This window comes from Bactrocera neohumeralis, unplaced genomic scaffold (assembly GCF_024586455.1).
Source record: "Bactrocera neohumeralis isolate Rockhampton unplaced genomic scaffold, APGP_CSIRO_Bneo_wtdbg2-racon-allhic-juicebox.fasta_v2 cluster11, whole genome shotgun sequence".
NCBI lineage: Eukaryota > Metazoa > Arthropoda > Insecta > Diptera > Tephritidae > Bactrocera > Bactrocera neohumeralis.
In genome coordinates this window covers 14,991,266-15,010,512 of record NW_026089624.1, presented here as the reverse complement: position 1 = coordinate 15,010,512, position 19,247 = coordinate 14,991,266, and the positions used below count along the sequence as shown (strand labels likewise).

Genomic DNA, 19,247 nt, shown 5'->3' with positions numbered 1-19,247 from the left:
CTTAGAGCTCAACTTGATACGCACTCAGTATTATTTATTGAAAAAGCGCTATTATGACTTATATTAAAACCTTGAGTACCCACTCTGTGTTGATGATTACAAAATAATTTGTAATCTCCATTCCCCAAAAATATAAACTTAGCTTTTTATGTCATACTTTTGAACCGATAGCTCTGAGGAATTTTTTCTGTGGGATTTAATAGAAATAATCTGTTGCAAGAAGGAAGGAAATTAAACAAATTTGTTGCATCACTTAAAGGTCGTCAAGCATTGGTTTCGGAATACGTTGTTTAAAGAACGTCAAAGAAACAAAGACTCCCCCTACAACTTTAATAATCCACCATCTACAACACTCAATTTAGAAGAATACGAACGCACCGGACACGCAAAAGTTATGCCGCTAAACGAGGATTTATCAATGTCATCGGTAAGTTTTACTACAACAATATAGTATATATATATTAGTATATATGTATGTAATTATTCAGAATATATTAAAGCCATATGCCGTTTTAAAACTAGTATTTCTGTCAATTCGGTCTTTATACAGCATAACTCTAAGCACCAACAACAGAAGCAAAATATGCATACGTCTAATTCCAAAAACAATTCAAAAGAAAAACCAACCCCTATGTCGGACATATGTGGCGATTCCTCGTTATTAATTGAAATCAAAACTGAACCGTTCGATGATAATATTGAGCCACACATTACAACTCCAGGGAGTCCACAACGTCAAAATGAACAGCAGCAATCACAAGAACAAAGCCAACGAGAACAGCATAAGAAAGACGAGAAAGATTTATTGAGCACGTCATCGACATTGCTGCTTAGTAAACGACAACAGTATTTATCGGCATTGCCAGCGACTGAACATCAACAACAACTTCTTGAAACGCCAGAGAACACAGCAGTGGAAACGGCTGCTGTTACGCCGTTGCAGCAGCATAATCACCAACAACAACATTTGTCTGGCCAATCAAATCAAAATATTCACCAGCAACAATCACAGCATATCAACCTATATAGTTATGAAACCAAATCAGAAAGCGGCAGTTCGGACATCCTCTCCAGACCTCAGTCACCAAACAACAGTTCTACAGTTGTAGCCACTCACTATGCCAGCATTAATGAGTTAATAAACCAACAATTGGACAATTTGCCGCTCGGCCAAAATAGCAGCAATATAAATGCTGCCAACATGCACGGTAACAACATGGGTCCGCCGAAAAACTTTCAAAGCAGCAAATCTTTCGATAAAAATTCGCCGTCTTCTCAGTTTGACACCAATTCGAATTCATCGAATGCATCGTCCACATCTAGCGGAAAGCGCGCAAATCGCACACGCTTTACGGACTATCAAATTAAGGTACTACAGGAATTCTTTGAGAATAACTCCTATCCAAAGGATAGCGATTTGGAGTATTTAAGTAAGCTATTATTGCTTTCTCCACGAGTTATTGTTGTCTGGTTTCAGGTAAGAAATTGTTCTGGCCAAAATTATAACTTACAATGAAAACATTAAGCGACTGTGAAATCACATAGTGCGTAAACTCTATTCATAAAAAGTGACTGCAGAGCGCATATATAATATCTAACAAATATGCTTATACAAGGTGTGTTCCAAAGTAAACAGGACTTAAAACAAAAACAGAGCAAATGGGTTTTTCGGCAAAACCAATATATTTTATTCAAAATAGTCTCCTTCTGCTTCAATACAGCATTTTGCATGGTCCAAAAGCATGCCAAACAAGTGTTTTAGCTCGTTGGCCGTCTGCATAATGCTTTCCTTTCATGGGCAAATGCATTTTTCCGAAAAGGAAGAGGTCGCACGGTGCCATATCAAGTGAATACGAGGAGTGGTTAATGGTTAAAATGTGATCGTGCACACACCTCTCGTAAGCCCAACTGTTCGGTCAAAATGTGATAAATCGATGCTTTGGAGATGTTCAATTCCATTTCCATAAATTTTAATGAAGATTTCGGTTGATTTTCGATGAATTCACGCACAGTTTCGATGGAATTTCCGGTGACCACGGATTTTGATTGCCCCACATGTTGATGTCCTCACGACCACTTTGAAAACGTTGAAACCACTCGTGCACTCTGTTACGGGATAGGTAACAATCGCCCTAAACTTGTTTTATCAATTGAAACAAGTGATGATCAACATGTGGGCCAATCGAAGCCAGCGATCACCGGAAACTCTATAGAAACTGTGCGTGAATTCATCAAAAATTAGCCGAAGTCATATTTGAAATTCATGGAAATGGAATTGAACATCTTCAAAACATCGAATTATCACATTTTGACCGAACATTTGGGCTTACGAGAGGTGTGTGCACGGTTTGTTCCGCACAAATTGACTGACGATTAAAAATTGCTCAGAATCAGAATCATCGATCGACGCTTGTGACCGATTATTTTACCAAAAATTACATTTTAACCATTAACCACTCCCCGTATTCATCTGATATGGCACCGTGCGACTTCTTCCTTTTCGGAAAAATGCGTTTGTCCATGAAAGGAAAGCGTTATGCAGACGTAGTGACCATTTCAAAGGCTTGCATCGGCATACTGGCGGCCATACCGGCCAACGAGCTTAAACACTCGTCCGACATGCTATTGGACCGTGCAAAAAGCTGTATTGAAGCAGAAGGAGACTATTTTGAATAAAATAAATACTTTTCGTCGAAAAATCCATTTGTTCTGTTTTTTTTTTTTAAAGTCCTGTTTTCTTTGGAATACACCTTGTATATATAGCTTTTGCTGTTTGTTGCTGCTCAACAAGTCGATTTTTTTCTTGGATGCACCATGTGAAACCTGTGAGACTTCAAGTTCAATCCCTTGGGTTCTTATAGCGTTTTTGTTTTAATAGGCAATAATTTTTTCACTGTATTATAATAATAAATAATGTATAACATAGCCACAACGAGGCTGGCATTCGCTTCTTAAGAAGCATTCATTTTTGTTCATTAAATCATTAATTGAAAATTATAATATTTTCCAACCTTTAACTTTGGCCTTTTGAGTCAATTATAGGTTTTTATTTCTGATGTAATCTAGAAAATGTGACCTGTCCAAAATTACTAATTATTTTATAATGAAAGTAACACACCAAAATTTAAATCTGGACATCTAAGATCCACTTATACCTTTTAAAACATACGCCTATCCATATATTTTCTTTTAATTATTCTTATTTTTTAGAATGCTCGCCAAAAACAGCGGAAGATTTATGAAAATCAACCAAATAACTCCCTTTACGAAACTGAAGAGAAAAAACATAATATTAACTACGCCTGCAAAAAGTGTAATATGACATTTCAGCGCTATTACGAGTTGATACGCCACCAGAAAAATCATTGCTTTAAAGAAGAAAATAATAAAAAGTCGGCCAAGGCACAAATAGCCGCAGCACAGATCGCACAAAATCTCAGCTCAGAAGACTCCAATTCCTCGATGGATATAAATAATAGCAGTGCATATCAATTACATCATCAACATATTTCTAATGCTGGAGCAACAGCGGTGTTGTCAAGTACTGCCAACGTTTCCAGCACATCACCCAGCAGCGCAGCTCCTGACCTTACATCGCCACAGCATTTATTTAGTAAATCGTCAATGTCAATGACTGATTTTAGTCCATCCACTACACCCACTCCGCCACAAACACAACGCGAGCGTAGCGATAGCAGTGAATTGCTGCCGCAAGGTCCAGTGCACAAGTCAAAATTCGAATGTGACAAATGCAAATTACAATTCAGTTACTACGAACATTTCCGCGAGCATCAGTTATTACATCTAGTGAATCCTAGCTTATTTACCACACAAATCACAAACTTACCAGACGCTTATGGTTCATTTGGCAGCATATTGCAAAGTTTACAGCAGGTTGCAACTGCCAGTGCCACGCATCAGCAGCACCATCAATTCCTGGAACAGCAAGACCAACCACCCGCCAAAAAACGTAAGTGTTCTGAAACATCTTCAACAACAGATGAAGTGCCAGGAATTTGTGGCTCTGGTGATGGTGAAATCAGCAGCTCTGCCTCATTTTCAAAAAGTAAAAGATACGATTTTTTATATCAGTATTTTATGCAAAACGAAAGCAACAATGAATTGAAGCAACAATTTCAAGCACAACACAAAAAATCAAATGAACCAGAAATCGAAATAGAATATTTAGCAAACTTTTACCATCAAAGTGAGTTACGAAAGCGTAGTAATTATGATTTCTTGTATCAATATTATCAAAAAAATGAACACATAAAGCAAATGAGTGCTTTGCCGTCCCAAGCGGGATTTTTCGGTAGTGAGAATAAGCCAAATATAGATGTTCTACTACAGTACTATCAACTGAATGAATCAAAAAAGTTTTTTCAGTTAAATGCCTCGAACCAAGAAATAAATGACCACACGGCAGCGTCGCCAATATCGACATCACATGTCCAACGTGTAAATAATCCGATACCAATATCGACTAGTGACCATACAACCACACCTAGAGTTGATCGGTATGATATAACCGATATGAGTTTGTTCAAAAACTCTTTGGATGTCCTTAATAGTACTATTAATTTTCCAGATTACGATAATGACAACAACGACCACGAAAAAAGTAGTAATGGTTGTGGTATGGATGTTGACGACGCTGAAATTTATACTGATACCGATGATCATATTAATGACAATAACCAAAAATCGAATGAAATCTATGGTCACAAAAGCCAAATAAACGTAGTGAAAAGGAGTAACGATACTGATAACAAGGATTATAAGCAAGTGGCTAATAAATTAGCGAAAATAGATCAAATTAATAAACTAGCTACTAACCTACAATCTCCATCTTCTTATGGCAATGATCAACATAAGCTCAAGAATTTAAGTAAATCTCTGGTCAGATGTGTAAAAAATCAAAAAGATAATCTGGCAAAGCGTAAAGCATCAAATGAGTCATCAAAAACAAAAGCGACAACAACTACCAACTTTAACAATGACCATATTGATAATTTAAAAGATTTTCTTCATGTCAATCAAAAATCCGAATCGACAGAAAAAAGTAAACAGCAGAAGTATTATAACGATTTACTGCAAGCACAAAATGAAACCAACGGCCTTGGAAATAATGAATTAGCCCTACAAACAATGGATAAGAGACAGTTACCAGAGACTCCAATATCATCACCGAATTCCACTACAAATTCAAATAATAAACCTACCGTTGGGTCATCGAACACAACAGCAGACACAGTCACTGGTATTACTGAAAAACAACAAAGCAAACGTTTACGCACTACAATACTGCCAGAGCAATTAAATTTTCTATATGAATGCTATCAAAACGAATCGAACCCAAGTAGAAAAATGCTTGAGGAGATCGCAAAAAAAGTTAATCTTAAAAAACGGGTTGTACAAGTAAGTGTGCTTTTAAAATTCCAAATCGAGACATCGCATTAATAAGTCCAACATTGCAACGATGAAACACATTTTTTATAAATTTCGAATAGTCTAGGAGAAAATGATAAAAACTGTTTTACATTAACAGAAATCTGCCCAAATGTCTGCAGAAATGTTCGAAAATATATACTATATATGTATGTGTATATGTTCACTTTTAATTTCACACCATGTTTTCGCTCATCTAATTGTTATCTGTGTCATTCACGTTCTCTAAAGGGAACAAACAAAAATTTTGCATCGTGTGCATGCAAAAGTATGGTTTTCCATTTTTACACTAATCAGAGTATATTAAGTTTACCACGAAGTTTGTAACACCCAAAATGAACGTCAGAAACCCTAAAAATTTACGAGTATATATAAATAATCCGTCTGTTTGTCTGTATATACGCGAATTAGTCCCTCAGTACTTGAGATATCAACCTGAAGCTTTCAACTCGTGATTTTTTCTGCAAGTAAAGATACCTTCACGAAAAATGGCATTTACTGTTTTTCAAGACAACAGCACAATATCACAGCACAACATATTTTACTTCTGGATTAATATCTTCTCTTTAATGGTGTAGATACCGCTTACGCGGTTATAGCCAAGTTACCAACAGCGCGCCAATCGTTTCTTCTCTTAGCAATTCGGCGCTAATTCGAGACACCAAGTGTAGCCAGGTCCTTATCTATCTGATTTCTCCAACGCAGTGGAGGTCTTCCTCTTACTCTGCTTCCCCCCCAGCGGGTACTGCCTGGAATACTTTCAGAACTGGAATATTTTCATCCATGCGGACGATACCTCTTTTCATTCGCTTAACTATGTCAATGTCGTCATATTACTCGTACCGCTCATCGTTCCATCGAATGCGACATTCGCCTTTTGCCAATGTGCAAAGGACCATGAATCTTCCACAGAACCTTTCTCTCGAAAAGTCGTAACGTCGACTCATTAAGTGTTGGCATCGTCCATTCTTCTGCACCATTTAGCAAGACGGGAATAATGAGTGACTTATAGTGTTTGGTCTTTGTTCGTCGAGATTGGACTTTACTTCTCAATTGCCTACTCAGTTCGAAGTAGCACCTGTTGCAAGACTCATTCTGCGTAGGATTTCGATGCTGACATTGTTGTTGGCGATAATACTGGTTCTAAGATAGACGAAATTACCTACGACTTCGAAGTTGTGACTACCAACAGTGACTTGGGAGCCAAGTCGCGAGTGAGGCGACTACTTGTTTGATCAGGAGATATTTCGTTTTGCCCTCGTCCACTACCAGACTCGTTTGCTTTGCTTCCTTATGTAGTCTGGAAAAAGCAGAACTTACGCCGTGGAGGATATCAATATCATCAGCATACGCCAACAGTTGTGCACTCTTATAGAAGATTGTGCTTACTCGATTAAGCTCTGCAGCTCAAACTATTTTCTCCATATATTCTAGTCTGAAACCTCGTTTGGTTGTTTTCGATCGGCTCGGAGAGGTCTTTCCCGATTCTGACGGAGCTTTTGGTGTTGCTCAACGTAATACGGTTGTGTAGTACTAGTTTTGCGGGAATACCCACTTCAGACATATCGGCATAGAGGTAGCTTTAAAGGTGGTCAAAGAGGTGGTGTGTGTCGATCCTCTTTTCTCGGATATTTTTTAAGATTTGGTGCATGGTGAATATCTGATCAGTTGTTGATTTGCCAAGCCTAAAGCCACACTGATAAGGTCCAATCAGTTTGTTGACGGTGGGCTTTAGTCTTTCACACAATACGCTTGATAGAACCTTATATGCGGTGCTGAAGAGGATTATCCCACTGTAGTTGGCGCAGATTGTGAGGTCTTCCTTTTTGTAGATTGGGCAGAGCACACTTAAATTCCTGTCGATAGGCAATGCTTTCGTCCGACTATATTCTACAAAGAAGCTGATGCATGCTTATTATCAGTTAGTCGCAGTTAGTATATGAATCGGTCGGCCGGTAATTTGTCTGCCCCACCGCTTTGTAGTTCTTCAGACGGGTAATTGCTATTCAACCCTCATCATGGTCGGGCAATAGAACGTCTGCTCCATCGTCATCAATTGGGGAATCGGGTTCGTCTTCTCCTCGCGTTGCACGTTCACTGCCATTTAGCAGGCTGGAGAAGTGTTCCCTCCATAATTTTATTATGCTCTAAGCATCGGGGACTAGATCACCTTTGGGGTTCTACAAGAGTATGCTCCGGTTTTGAAACCTTCTATAAGCCGCCGCATTTTTTTGTAGGATTTTCGAGCATGACCCCTTTCGGCCAGCTTATCAAACTCTTCATACTCACGCATTTAGGCCTCTTTCTTTTTCTGTCTGCAAATGCGTCTCGCTTCCCTCTTCAACTGTCGGTATCTATCCCATCCCGCACGTATTGTGGTCGATCGTACCGTTGCGAGGTAGGCGTCTGTTTTCCCTCCGCTGTGGTGGTCCGAGTCTGTGTTAGTACCTCGAAGCGCACGCACGTTTAAAATACTGGAGACGTGTGTTTCGTCTAACACAGCATGATTGATTTGGTTGGTGGCTTTTCGATGTGGGGACAGCCAGGTAGGTTGGTGAAATTTTCTATGCTGGAATTTAGCACTACAGATAAGCAATTTTTGGGCCCCGGCACAGTAGATCAGCCTCAAACCATTTGGGGATGTTTCATCGTTGAGGCTGGCTTTACCTACCGTAGTGCCAAAGATACCTTCTTTGCCCACTCTGGCGTTAAAGTCGGCGAGCGTGATTTAGACATCGTGGCGGGGGCAGCTCTCATAGGTACACTCCAAGTGGTCAATGAAGGCATCCTTGTTCAGATTCTCCTTCTCTTCAGTCGGGACAAGAGCGCAAATCAGCGATATGTTGAAGAATTTCGTTTTGATGCGGATTGTGGCTAGACGTTTATCCACCGGGGTGAATGCCATTACTCAGCGACGGAGTCTCTCTTCCCCTCGAATCCAACACCAAATTTGCGCACAATTTGGCCACTCTAGTAAATTCCACAAGGACCTACTCGATTCAGTCCTTGTCCCGTCTGTAGCCTTGCATGGATGGCGGTGATGTCAGACTTTACTCTAACGAGGACATCAACTAGTCGGGCAGTGGCATGTTCCCAATTAAGGGACCGGACATTCCAGGTGCATGCCCTTAAATCATAATCCTTAACATGCCACGAGCTTATTATCAAAAAGGGGGTCACGTATCTGAGGCCGTTGTTTCCTTTTCGTGTTGAAGTTAAAGCAATGCGACTTTAGATCAAACAAAATCCTTTTTTGTTTTTTCAGTCGAAGGTTCTTGAAGTTGCCGACCTAGAGAGTGAAGATTTGACAATTAAACAGCTAAATTACTTTAATGAAAAATCTAAGGAATTAAATTTAGTTATTGCTAACGAAAAGGTGAATAATTATTAAAATGAACATTAGATTTGATTTATATAACGATGATAAAAATGTTTTAGGCAAAAGTGTTGAAAAAAAATTTTCGTGATCACTTTAATACATTGGAACTTTCTAACTGCAAGTAAGACAACGTATATTGTATCGACTCTTTTTGTTCTAAACATTTCCCTCGGTTCCTTAATTCTATTTTTACTATCTCCAAATTGTACCTTGTCCAGTTTCGGATTTTTTCTCCACGAACTCAAGAAATTTCACATTTCTATGTATTTGTACAAAACAACTGAATAAAATGGTTTAAAATTATATATGAAATAGTTTATTTATCCATTTTCTACTTTATGTCAATATTTTTTCTAAATAAACACAATGTTCTTTCACAAACGCTTGGTAGCAGTTGTGCGTCTTTGATATTCTAGTCAACCGCAATGGAACAGAGTTCAAAACCATAATACCAAGAATGATAGTATATAAGGTTACGGCTAGAATTTACCTTTACTATTTTCGGTTTCTCTGTGACAAATGTTACAAAAACAATTACACTATGCCGCCATCTTGTGAGGTAATTCTTTATATACATATGTCAAGAAAAAGCATAGAGCAGCATGTAAACTGTAAACCAAAAAAAAAAACACTTTTGTTAATTCGTGAAATAAGCTTAATTTATTAGTTTTTGCTTAACAAATTTAAGTGAAATTAATCGAATAATGTTGCGTGAAAATATTTAAGTAATTCTTAAAAAAATATAATTCTTTATTCTCTTCTAGTAATACTATAAAATTCTCATTCATACTAATTTAAACCAAACCAAAAATATACCAATGTCGATGGCTGCCTTTATACCAGAAATATCGATCTATATGTATGTATGTTTTATTGAAATTAAATTGGCGTCTTTCCTGATAGTAGTGTAGTCTGGTGATAGTAATGGTTCAGTACTTTACCAGCCCTCATATACTTAATACATATAATCATATTCCATCGTATAGTTGACTTTATGATTAACAAAATTAAAAAAAGATTTTATTTTACATAAACTAAAATTCGATGCTGAAGAAAGAGAAACGTCTCCACGGATTACTTCCATTTACATGGATTACTTTTATATACATACACATATATATTTTCGTTCGTTCAATAATATATGTAAGTTAATAATACCATGTTCAGGCCGAAAATTTAAAAGATTAGATTACATTTAAGCATTTCATAACCCAACAGTGTTCTCACTGCCGTTAGAAAGATCAAAAAACAGCTGTTATTGTCATTCAAGAATCCACATCGCTTAATATTTATCAAAAGGAAAGATTGTCATATAGTATTTTCTAATAAAAGCCGTCTTTTTTAATATTTTCCATATAATAGAAATAATGAATGCATTTTTTCATTTGTTAAGTCGATTTTCAGGTGAAATTAGATTCATTGCTTTAAAAAAAATTTGTTTGTTTACATTTTTCCCCCTTTGTAGTGTCTAAATCAGCTGTGATAATGTAACAGATTTTCAGTGCTGACAAGTAGAATGCGCAAAATCAGAGTCGCACAGAGAGATTTAGCGTGGATCAGTTTGAAATCATTTCAATGAAGTGATTTGGAACTGTCATTTTTGTATGGCGAAATCTAGATAAATTTTTAAGATTAGTGGGATAATCCATTCAACAGCCGAAATCGTGTGATTAAGTGTCGGTCTGAACATGGTATAAGATGCCATGTTTATAGCTGATTCACTATTTCGACAACTAAAAACTTTGAGCGAGAGTACACTACATAATATCCAACTTAGTATGTACATATCTCAATCCTACTAAAACTGAGAAAAGCGATGTTTCCAATAATGTTGCATTTTACTATTACACTATGATGGGAAAATGGCCGGGATCGGGTAATACCAATGCCAACCTCCATTATGTGATGTGTTCGAAGATGTGGGAAAAAAATTTTTCTCCGTAACTCCGACTTGTGACCAGTCCCATGAAGGGATCTAAATGGCTCGTATCCTTTCTAACTGCCATAAATCTAATATATACAAGGTGCGTTCCATAGTAAACAGGACTTAAAAAAAAAGCGGAACAAATGGGTTTTTCGGCAAAATCAATTTATTTTATTCAAAGTCTCCTTCTGCTTCAATATAACTTTTTGCACGGTTCAAAAGCATGTCGAACGAGTGTTTTAGCTTGTTGGCCGGTATGGCCGCCAGTATGCCGGTGCAAGCCTTTTAAATGGCCTCTACGTCAGCATAACGCTTTCCTTTCATGGGCAAATGCATTTTTCCGAAAAGGAAGAAGACGCACGGTGCCATATCAGGTGAATATTGGGAGTGGTTAATGGTTAAAAAGTGATTTTTGGTTAAATAATCGGTCACAAGCGTCGATCGATGATTCTGATTCTGAACAATTTTTGATCGTCAGTCAATTTGTGCGGAACAAACCGTGCACACACCTTGCGTGAGCCCAAATGTTCGGTCAAAATGTGATAATTCGATGTTTTGAAGATGTTCAATTCCATTTCCATGAATTTCAAATATGATTTCGGTTGATTTTTGATGAATTCACGCACAGTTTCGATGGAATTGCCGCTTATCACAGATTTTTATTGGCCCACATGTTGATCGTCATTTATGTCCTCACGACCACATCGCCATAAACTTGTTTCATCAATTGAAACGTTTCGGTAAAAGTTTTACCAATTTTAAAACAAAATTTAATGTTGGCTCTTTGTTCGACGCTCATTTTCGCACCGATAACACAAACAGTGTCAGTAAGTAAAACGAAATAACTTCATTTCCAATCAATGAAATGTCATAAAATTCTCACTGGACAATCGATAAAGATAGCAGATTCTAACGCACCAGTCGATATATAGATGGCGCCACCAGGGGGTGCTCGATTCAAAAAGTCCTGTTTACTTTATAATGCACCTTGTATATAACATATGATATACTACATAAGCATTGTATGAGAATGTTCTCTTGAACATAATTTAATTTAATTTTTTTTTTTTTATTTTTCATAACATTCTTTGTTCTCATTCAGTCTTTGCAGCAAATTATTTATTTCGGGCAAAACATTCAATGATTATTTCCTTGACTACGGCATATTATATAGAGTCGTTTTTAACCTAAGTCACAGCTGTCAATTTAAATCAATTTTGACAAGTAGTTTATGCGAACCACTCGAAAGCAAATTCTTGATGGTGTAACTGTAGCGTTATTATAAATCAGAGTCGACTCTAGTTTTTGTTTTACTTACCGCAATTTCTTATTTAATGCAATTTATTTTCAAGTTTGATTTGATTTATTTTCTTTTTCTTTTATTTGTTTTAGTAAAATAAAATGTTGCTGTTGATGAACTGATCTTTAACTTTAGAGTTTGCTTCATTAGCTTGCTGTGCCAACTCATTGCTGTATAGAAAACACATATTTTTCGTCTGGATACGTTTTTAAAGGTAACATTTTTTAATAAACGTGTTCAATAGAAATACAACATGCACATCTTATCTACATATGTTCAATCAACAAAAAAAAAACATAGTTATAAATATTTAATATATATCTACGATTTATATACTACCGTTATTAAATATTTTTCGTTTTTAAAACCAACATAAATATTTAAGATACTATATTTTAGTCCACCAAAACTTCAAACTTGGCAAAAAGCATAAGAAATTGAATCATAATTGAATAATATTGTATATGGTCACACGAATTTAGCTTAATTATAATGATTTATTGCTCAATCGCACTGTTAACTGCTATGTAACAATATTTTTAGTTAACTTTTAATTACTTTGTCTTTTTAGAAATATAAGCCCAAAATCTATACGGTCGAACTCGATCGTTATCTTTTCGAACTCCCATATACGTACATAATACATTATAATGATTGGCAATACAATTGGTTTCATACCGGTTAATATCAAATGATTCGAAATTTGTGAGATAAAATAAACAAAACTTCGAATTATTAAGTATTGATAAATTTGTATTTATATACTGCTATTCTATAACAATTTCAAAAGTTTAGAGGTACATTCCTGTACATACATATGTGTTCATTATGTGAATTAATTAATCTTTTGAGAGAACTCTGTTATACTGGTTAGTGAACCTGAGACAGCAATATCTTCATCCGCTTGAAGAAAGTCAGAAAAACTCACACCGCTGATGTCAACTAATGGTTTTCTTGCTGGTTCTTTGTAATCCATAAGTATTGGAACATCTTCTTTTAAGAAACCGGATTTTTTGAAGCAGTTGTGAATCGTTAGAGGTGTTACAGCTTTCCATACCTTGTCAATCAGTAAAACAGCTGTCAGAACCGTGATATTTGCAGTTAGCTGCTTGTCTCGAGATTCAAAAACGAGCTTAATATTTTCTCTACTATAGAACGTCTTAAAATTATGAATGATCCCTTGGTTGTAATTTGGAAGTTGTATTTGGCAGAAAGAAGTAGAGTTCCACCTGGCAAAATGTAGGAAGACTGTTGTGTTAAAAGGTTCTGTCGTCATCCAAGCTTTTTTGTTAGCACGATAATCAGTCGGAATTTATTACACTCATCGATGTTTCATTGCTTTTCCTATCACTAAGGGTTTAAGTTTTTCCGATCCGTTCATATTTACTGCAAGTAACACTGTCAACTTCTCTTTACTATGTTTTCCCCCATGACATTTTTCACCTTTAAAAGTAAGCGTCTTGTCCGGTAAATATTTGAAAAATAGGCCAGTTTCATCAGTATTAAAAATGTCTCGGACATCACATTTTTCAATCAAGGTCTTCAATTTACCGTGCCAATTTAAGTAAACTGCATCACCAACACTTCCACTTTCCCCACAAACTTTTTTAAACACAACTTCATTTCTCTTTTTGAAATTTGTAAGCCACCCTTCACTTGCCGCAAAGTTTTTGATGCTTAGAATAGACGCGAACTCTTTTGCTTCTTCAATAAGTTTCCGCCAATAGACACTTTTTTACCCTCTACACTGTCTTTCTACACAGGCTTTCTTCCAGACGAAGAAATTCCCCTTTAGTAGTTCTTTTTCGTACTCCAGCAGGTGGAGAAGCATTTTCTCCTTGTGCTTTATTATGGTTAAAGAACTCAGAGAAATCTTAAATTCCTTTGCAATATCACTTTTCTTCTCACCTTCCTCTACTTGTTCAATTAACTTCTTCTTTTAAGCAATCGTCAAACATTTATACTTTCTAAGGCTCATAACTAGGACAAACTTTTAATCTGTATACCAACGAAAGAGTAACTGTAACTGAATGATAACTAAACAAACCCGTTTGTGGAAGTGTGTGTCAAATAGTCAAACTAACCATAACAAAAACAAAAGCTCGTATACCTTGATACATGTTTGAACATGTCGCAAAATGTACTTAAAATCTTTCCGCCTCTTTCTCTCTGCAACTTTGAATTGTCGAGTGTTGGACGCCTATGAGTTCCAATTAACGCGTCGTTTTGTTATATAGTAATCATTTTTTCGTTCGAATTACCAAGTGCATAAAAATTTATTGATTTAAGTAGTTCGAAATATAAAGATATTCTAGGGGACATGATAATTTTGAAATACAGAGATATTCGAATTATCCAGGTTTGAATTAACGAGAGCCGACTGGATGTTGCTTTCTCAAAAAAATTAAAAACAATATTAAGTCCAAAGATGGAAAAAACTTAAGTATTTTTGAATGTCAATGGCATGTTTGCTTGTTCCGTATTTTTTCTGGGTTTTTCCATTCCTGATGCAACACTAACAGGTGTCATCAAAGTACCGTATTGTAATTTGTGGACTGAATTGATATCATAATTAACTTCGTTATATCTCTTTGGTGATTTTAAATTTACCAAAAGTAGTGTGATTTTCTTTTAAGTATATCAGTAATTGGTGTAGTATTCAGCACAGAATTGTGTGGTCGACTGCTCAAAGAACTGAAGTAATCACAATTGTTATTGTCACATATTAAGGAAATATTTAATATTTGTTTTTAATATAACGGGGAACATATTGTACCGTATTAACTAGTATTAAAGAATTTTGGTCACAGTTCAGAAACATCAATTCGTAAATTGCAGCCGAGAGGCTTAATTTTCGACCACGTTTCCCGAGAATTTGGCCGTATATCAGCAGTAAGGCGCCAAATATTCTCTGCCAAGACGCCAATCATCATATCGAGCTTCATATAACCTCACAAAATATAGTACAGCGGTGTTAAATCGCACGATCTTGAAAACCACGCCACAGGCCCACGACTCGAGGTAATGCGCTCGCCAAAAATTTCCTGCAATATTTTCATTGTTTCGTTAGCTGCGTAGCATGAGGCGGGTACCTGTTGGAACAATCCATTGACTGTAACATAATTATAACTGTAAATATGTACCAATGATTCTATCTGCCCATAGAGTCACTTTTTGGGTATGTAACGGCGTCTCAATAATGACTGGTGTATTATCATGACATTACAAATGCGAAAATTTTGTTCATCAACATTATATGGGCAAACGAGTTTCATCTCTGAACAAAATTTTCTTGTGAAAATCCAAATCGGCGGCTATCTCTTTTTGGACCCCACGATCCGTGGCTTTTCAAACTAACGACTCTGCTGAGCGAGTATGCAGACCGAATATATGACGGTGTTCCGGAATAAGTCTGTTCATTATTGGACAACAAAACTGGTCAAGTAAAATCTTTCAAAATGATCAAGTCCACAAAAAAGTATCGCCTCATTAAAAATAACATTTCTAAAAAACATCCATACTATTTAACCCTAACCATGGTAGGAGGGCGTAGGTTATATGCATTTACATTCGCAAAACGATGCATCTGTCGTTAGTCTAATCCCCTTTTTTAACGTGTTTCTATATTTTGTAATTAAGAGTATTTTGACAACTCAAAACTCAACTTAGATATAAAACTAGTTGAATCAAGTAAGGAAGGGCATATGGTTAGATGGAGTAACGAAAATAATTATATGCAGTACTATATGGCGTTAAACTGTAGAATATCCAATATTAAACGTTCAGTTAATTTTTACGAAAATTATTAGGTATATATGTAGGAGATAGTATTGACCAGATTTTAGCTATTTTTTGCCAATACTACATGCAGTTATAAGGCCACAGACTAATACAATGTAAAATGTTGCTAATGTTTCATCAAGGCTAGTCACTGATCCCCACGGATCACCAATCATATTGAGTAAAGTCAACCGGGTATTCGAAAATTCGGATTCAAGATTTCGGCCAATTTTATATAGTTTAGGCACAAAGATATACTGTTCTCTAAATTTCCTTAAAATTACTAACATATTGACCGATATATCCGGTATAAAGTCACCCGTAAGTTCGAAAATCTTTCTATACTATTATCAAGAAAGAGTTTTTTTCTGAATTTCAATTATAAATCTCACACATTGAACCACATTATCTGCCAAAAGTCAACTGGGCTTGAATAATTGTCGTTCGATTCCGACAAATTTTGGTCAAAAGGTAGTATACTTCAAAGGCAATATTCGTGCAAAGTTTTATCTCGTTATACTAATGACTTCTTGGAAAATGGAAAGGAATTTAAAAGTGTGTTGTACAGGAAGTAGGCGTGGTTGTATTCCGATTTCGCTAGTTTTCATACTGTGACATAGGAATTTCAAAATAATGTCATATATCAAATTTAGTTGAAATCGGTCGAGCAGGTCCCAAGATATGTGGTTTTATCTATAAAACGTCGGTGCCACGCCCATAATGTCTCTGGAGTTTTTGGTTATTGATTTATCAAGCATTTAGTATTTTTTTCATTTTCACAGTGTCGGTAACCTATTTTATCTTGATTGATTTATATTTATTTACGTACATTAAAGCTATTTAGGGGCGGGGCAACGACCAATTTTTCAACATTTTTAGCCCAGTGGTGCCCCTTGCTACTACGAATCTGAAATGTGCCATTACAGTTCTACTATATATGAAAGTTTAGGGCCTAGTTATTGCTCTTTATAGATTTTGTTTTAACGGCGATTTGTGGGCATGACATTATACCCATAACGAACTCCGCTTTACTCTTTTGCCAAGCAAAATGTGTAACAAGTTTCTTCAAGATACCTTAATTTTTACTCAAGTTACAGCTTGTACGGACGGACGAACAATCCGTCAGATTTCAACTCGTCTCGTCATCCTGATTATTTATATATGTACATATGTATACATATATAACCCGGTATCTATTTCGCCTAGTTTTACGTGATACATACAACCGCTATGTGAAAAAAAACTAATACTATATACTCTTTTGCAAAAAAAAGGACTCAGTTAGCACATTGTTATAATATTTTTTTCTAATATAAGAAATCTGCATTGATTTAACTTATGGTACGCAAAATGCGCTTTAGAATGTAGCATTTTATTTTAGTACTCATATTCACTCCGTCATGTTAAAAGCTGCAGAAGCGAAATGTGAACAGCAGAATTGGCAGTTCAACGGAATCATATTCAAAACAAGTAAGGAAGCTCTAAGTTCGAGTGCAACCGAGCATTATACTCCTGCAACTTGCAAGAATCAAAACCAGGAGAATATCTTAAGTAAGATGTAAAACGTAACTAGAGGATCAGAAACTAAGCAATTTTATATTCACATATATTATAGAAAAAGAAAATTATTTTATGTAGTATATGGGAGTTGGGTTATTATCGACCTGATTTTATCTATTAACTGTTATCATGCCACATACTAAAGATATATAAAGTCACTCGCAATTTCGAAACTTTTTATATTAGGTATATGGGGCTCAAGAAAGTATCGACCCAATTCAACCTACTACATATTATCAGATTCTACAGGAATGCCACGTACTAAATTTAGCCGAAATCGTCGGCCGGGTTCCGAGATATAGGGGTTCACCAAAAAGTTGGCAGTGCAACGTCCATCGTCCAATTTTCACTCCGGCTCCCACAAAACCCTCTTATACCATCTCGGAGATAAACTTTAATACCTTTGGCGTATTTAGTTATTGATTTATAGCGTTTTTAGTAGTGTTTAACAATGCCGTTATATGAGTAGTGAGCGGCGTTATCTTCAGATTTCATCCATTTTCACACACACACACTTCTTATAATATGTATTTGAGCTGGGCGTATTTGGTATCGTAGCTTTAGTGGTTTTGGGAGACATGTACATACATTAAACTTATTAGAGGGTGAGGCAAGCTCCACTTTTTTTGACCGAAAACGTCCTTTGCTACTGCGATCCTCTCTGCCATATTAGAGTTAGATACCTCAATTTTTGCAAGTCAAGTTACATTAAAACATTCTTTGCATAGGTATATACTAGCTTTTACCCGCGACTTGTCCGCATAAGATTTTTCGTTTTCTCCCGGCAGTAAGTCCCCCTGCAACAATGTCCCACTATCGTGTTCCGGTCCTCAACTTCACATCAAAATTTCTTCAAAAGCAACCTAAGCACATAATGGATAGCTCCGAATGTTTCCTTAGTAAATATAAAAAGTAAATAATGTAAATTGGTTTAAAACATCACTTACTACCTACCTACCAACCCCCGATGTTAGAGAGTGTGACATCCGCAAAATCGTCTGCGTAGGAAGTACTAACTTAATGTAAGTAGTATAATAATGTAGGAAGCTAAAAATAAGAGGCCTTATTACTGTAGTACATTTTTGTAAACTATGTTCTTTGTTTTTCCCTCTCTGGTCAACACATGGAGATTCTGTGGACCTGAAACACGTGAGCAAGCCACGTATAATTGTCCTTGAGAAAAACAGATATTTTCTAAATTAATGCCGGCTACTTTTAATGTTTGCCCCTGAGCTTTATTTATCGTCATAGCGAATGCGATTTTCAGCGGAAACTGTAATCTCTTAACACGTTGGCTGCCACGTCGCACGTTTTCATGCGACACCTAAATGTTACACTGAGGCCTCGTCGCACAATTTCGTGCGACGCCTAAATGTTACCCTGAGGCCACGTCGCACATTTTCGTGCGACACTTAAATGTTACCCTTAGGCTACGTCGCACATTTTCGTACATTTTAATATGGAATTTGATATGGAATTTGGATTCTTTGGCCTGCGGTGAACATTTAGTTGTATTTCCCATGGCCGCTGTGTATTTTTAATGGTTTTTTCAGGCCATGTCATACGAAAATGTTCGACACAAAAAAACCGTTATAACTGCAAAATTAGGGACCAAAATAAAGTCGCGAGTAGTCAAAACATATTTTTAGGCACTAGGAAACAAAAAAGAACAAAAATAAGTTGTTGGCCTCAGGTGACCAAAATTGTTAAATGACATTGCTCCTGAACGATCAAAATTCTAAAAAGGCTTTGGCAGCCAACGTGTTAAACTGTAATAGCAAATCTGTCGGAATTATGAGTATACGGGGGATTAAAACATTCTCTCCTTTTGCCATTCCAGTCATATTGATTGCTTT

The 19,247-nt window shown here is 36.4% G+C and overlaps 1 protein-coding gene and 1 long non-coding RNA gene across 15 annotated transcripts in view; one reads left to right on the top strand and one right to left on the bottom strand.

Moving 5' to 3' along the window:
• The window catches only part of LOC126766083 (zinc finger protein 2), a 366,591-nt gene that overhangs the window by 222,920 nt on the left and 124,424 nt on the right, over positions 1-19,247 (top strand). For 9 of the 14 annotated variants that reach the window (XR_007668700.1, XM_050483803.1, XM_050483800.1 and 6 more), the window contains exons 11-13: positions 260-427; positions 551-1,477; positions 3,211-5,418. Coding sequence is in view for 11 of the 14 variants with exons in the window: in XM_050483803.1 (XP_050339760.1) it covers positions 260-427; positions 551-1,477; positions 3,211-5,418 (3,303 nt within the window). In the remaining 3 variants the exon portion in view is untranslated. Of the gene's footprint in view, positions 1-259; positions 428-550; positions 1,478-3,210; positions 5,419-12,143; positions 12,266-19,247 lie in introns of those variants that run through there. The other 5 variants (XR_007668702.1, XR_007668701.1, XM_050483807.1 and 2 more) reach the window with 5 other exon arrangements.
• LOC126766250 (uncharacterized) lies at positions 9,118-9,989 on the bottom strand. Its single transcript, XR_007668774.1, has 2 exons — positions 9,644-9,989; positions 9,118-9,436 (listed from the first exon to the last, which is right to left on the bottom strand). It is a non-coding gene; the product is annotated as an uncharacterized LOC126766250 (long non-coding RNA).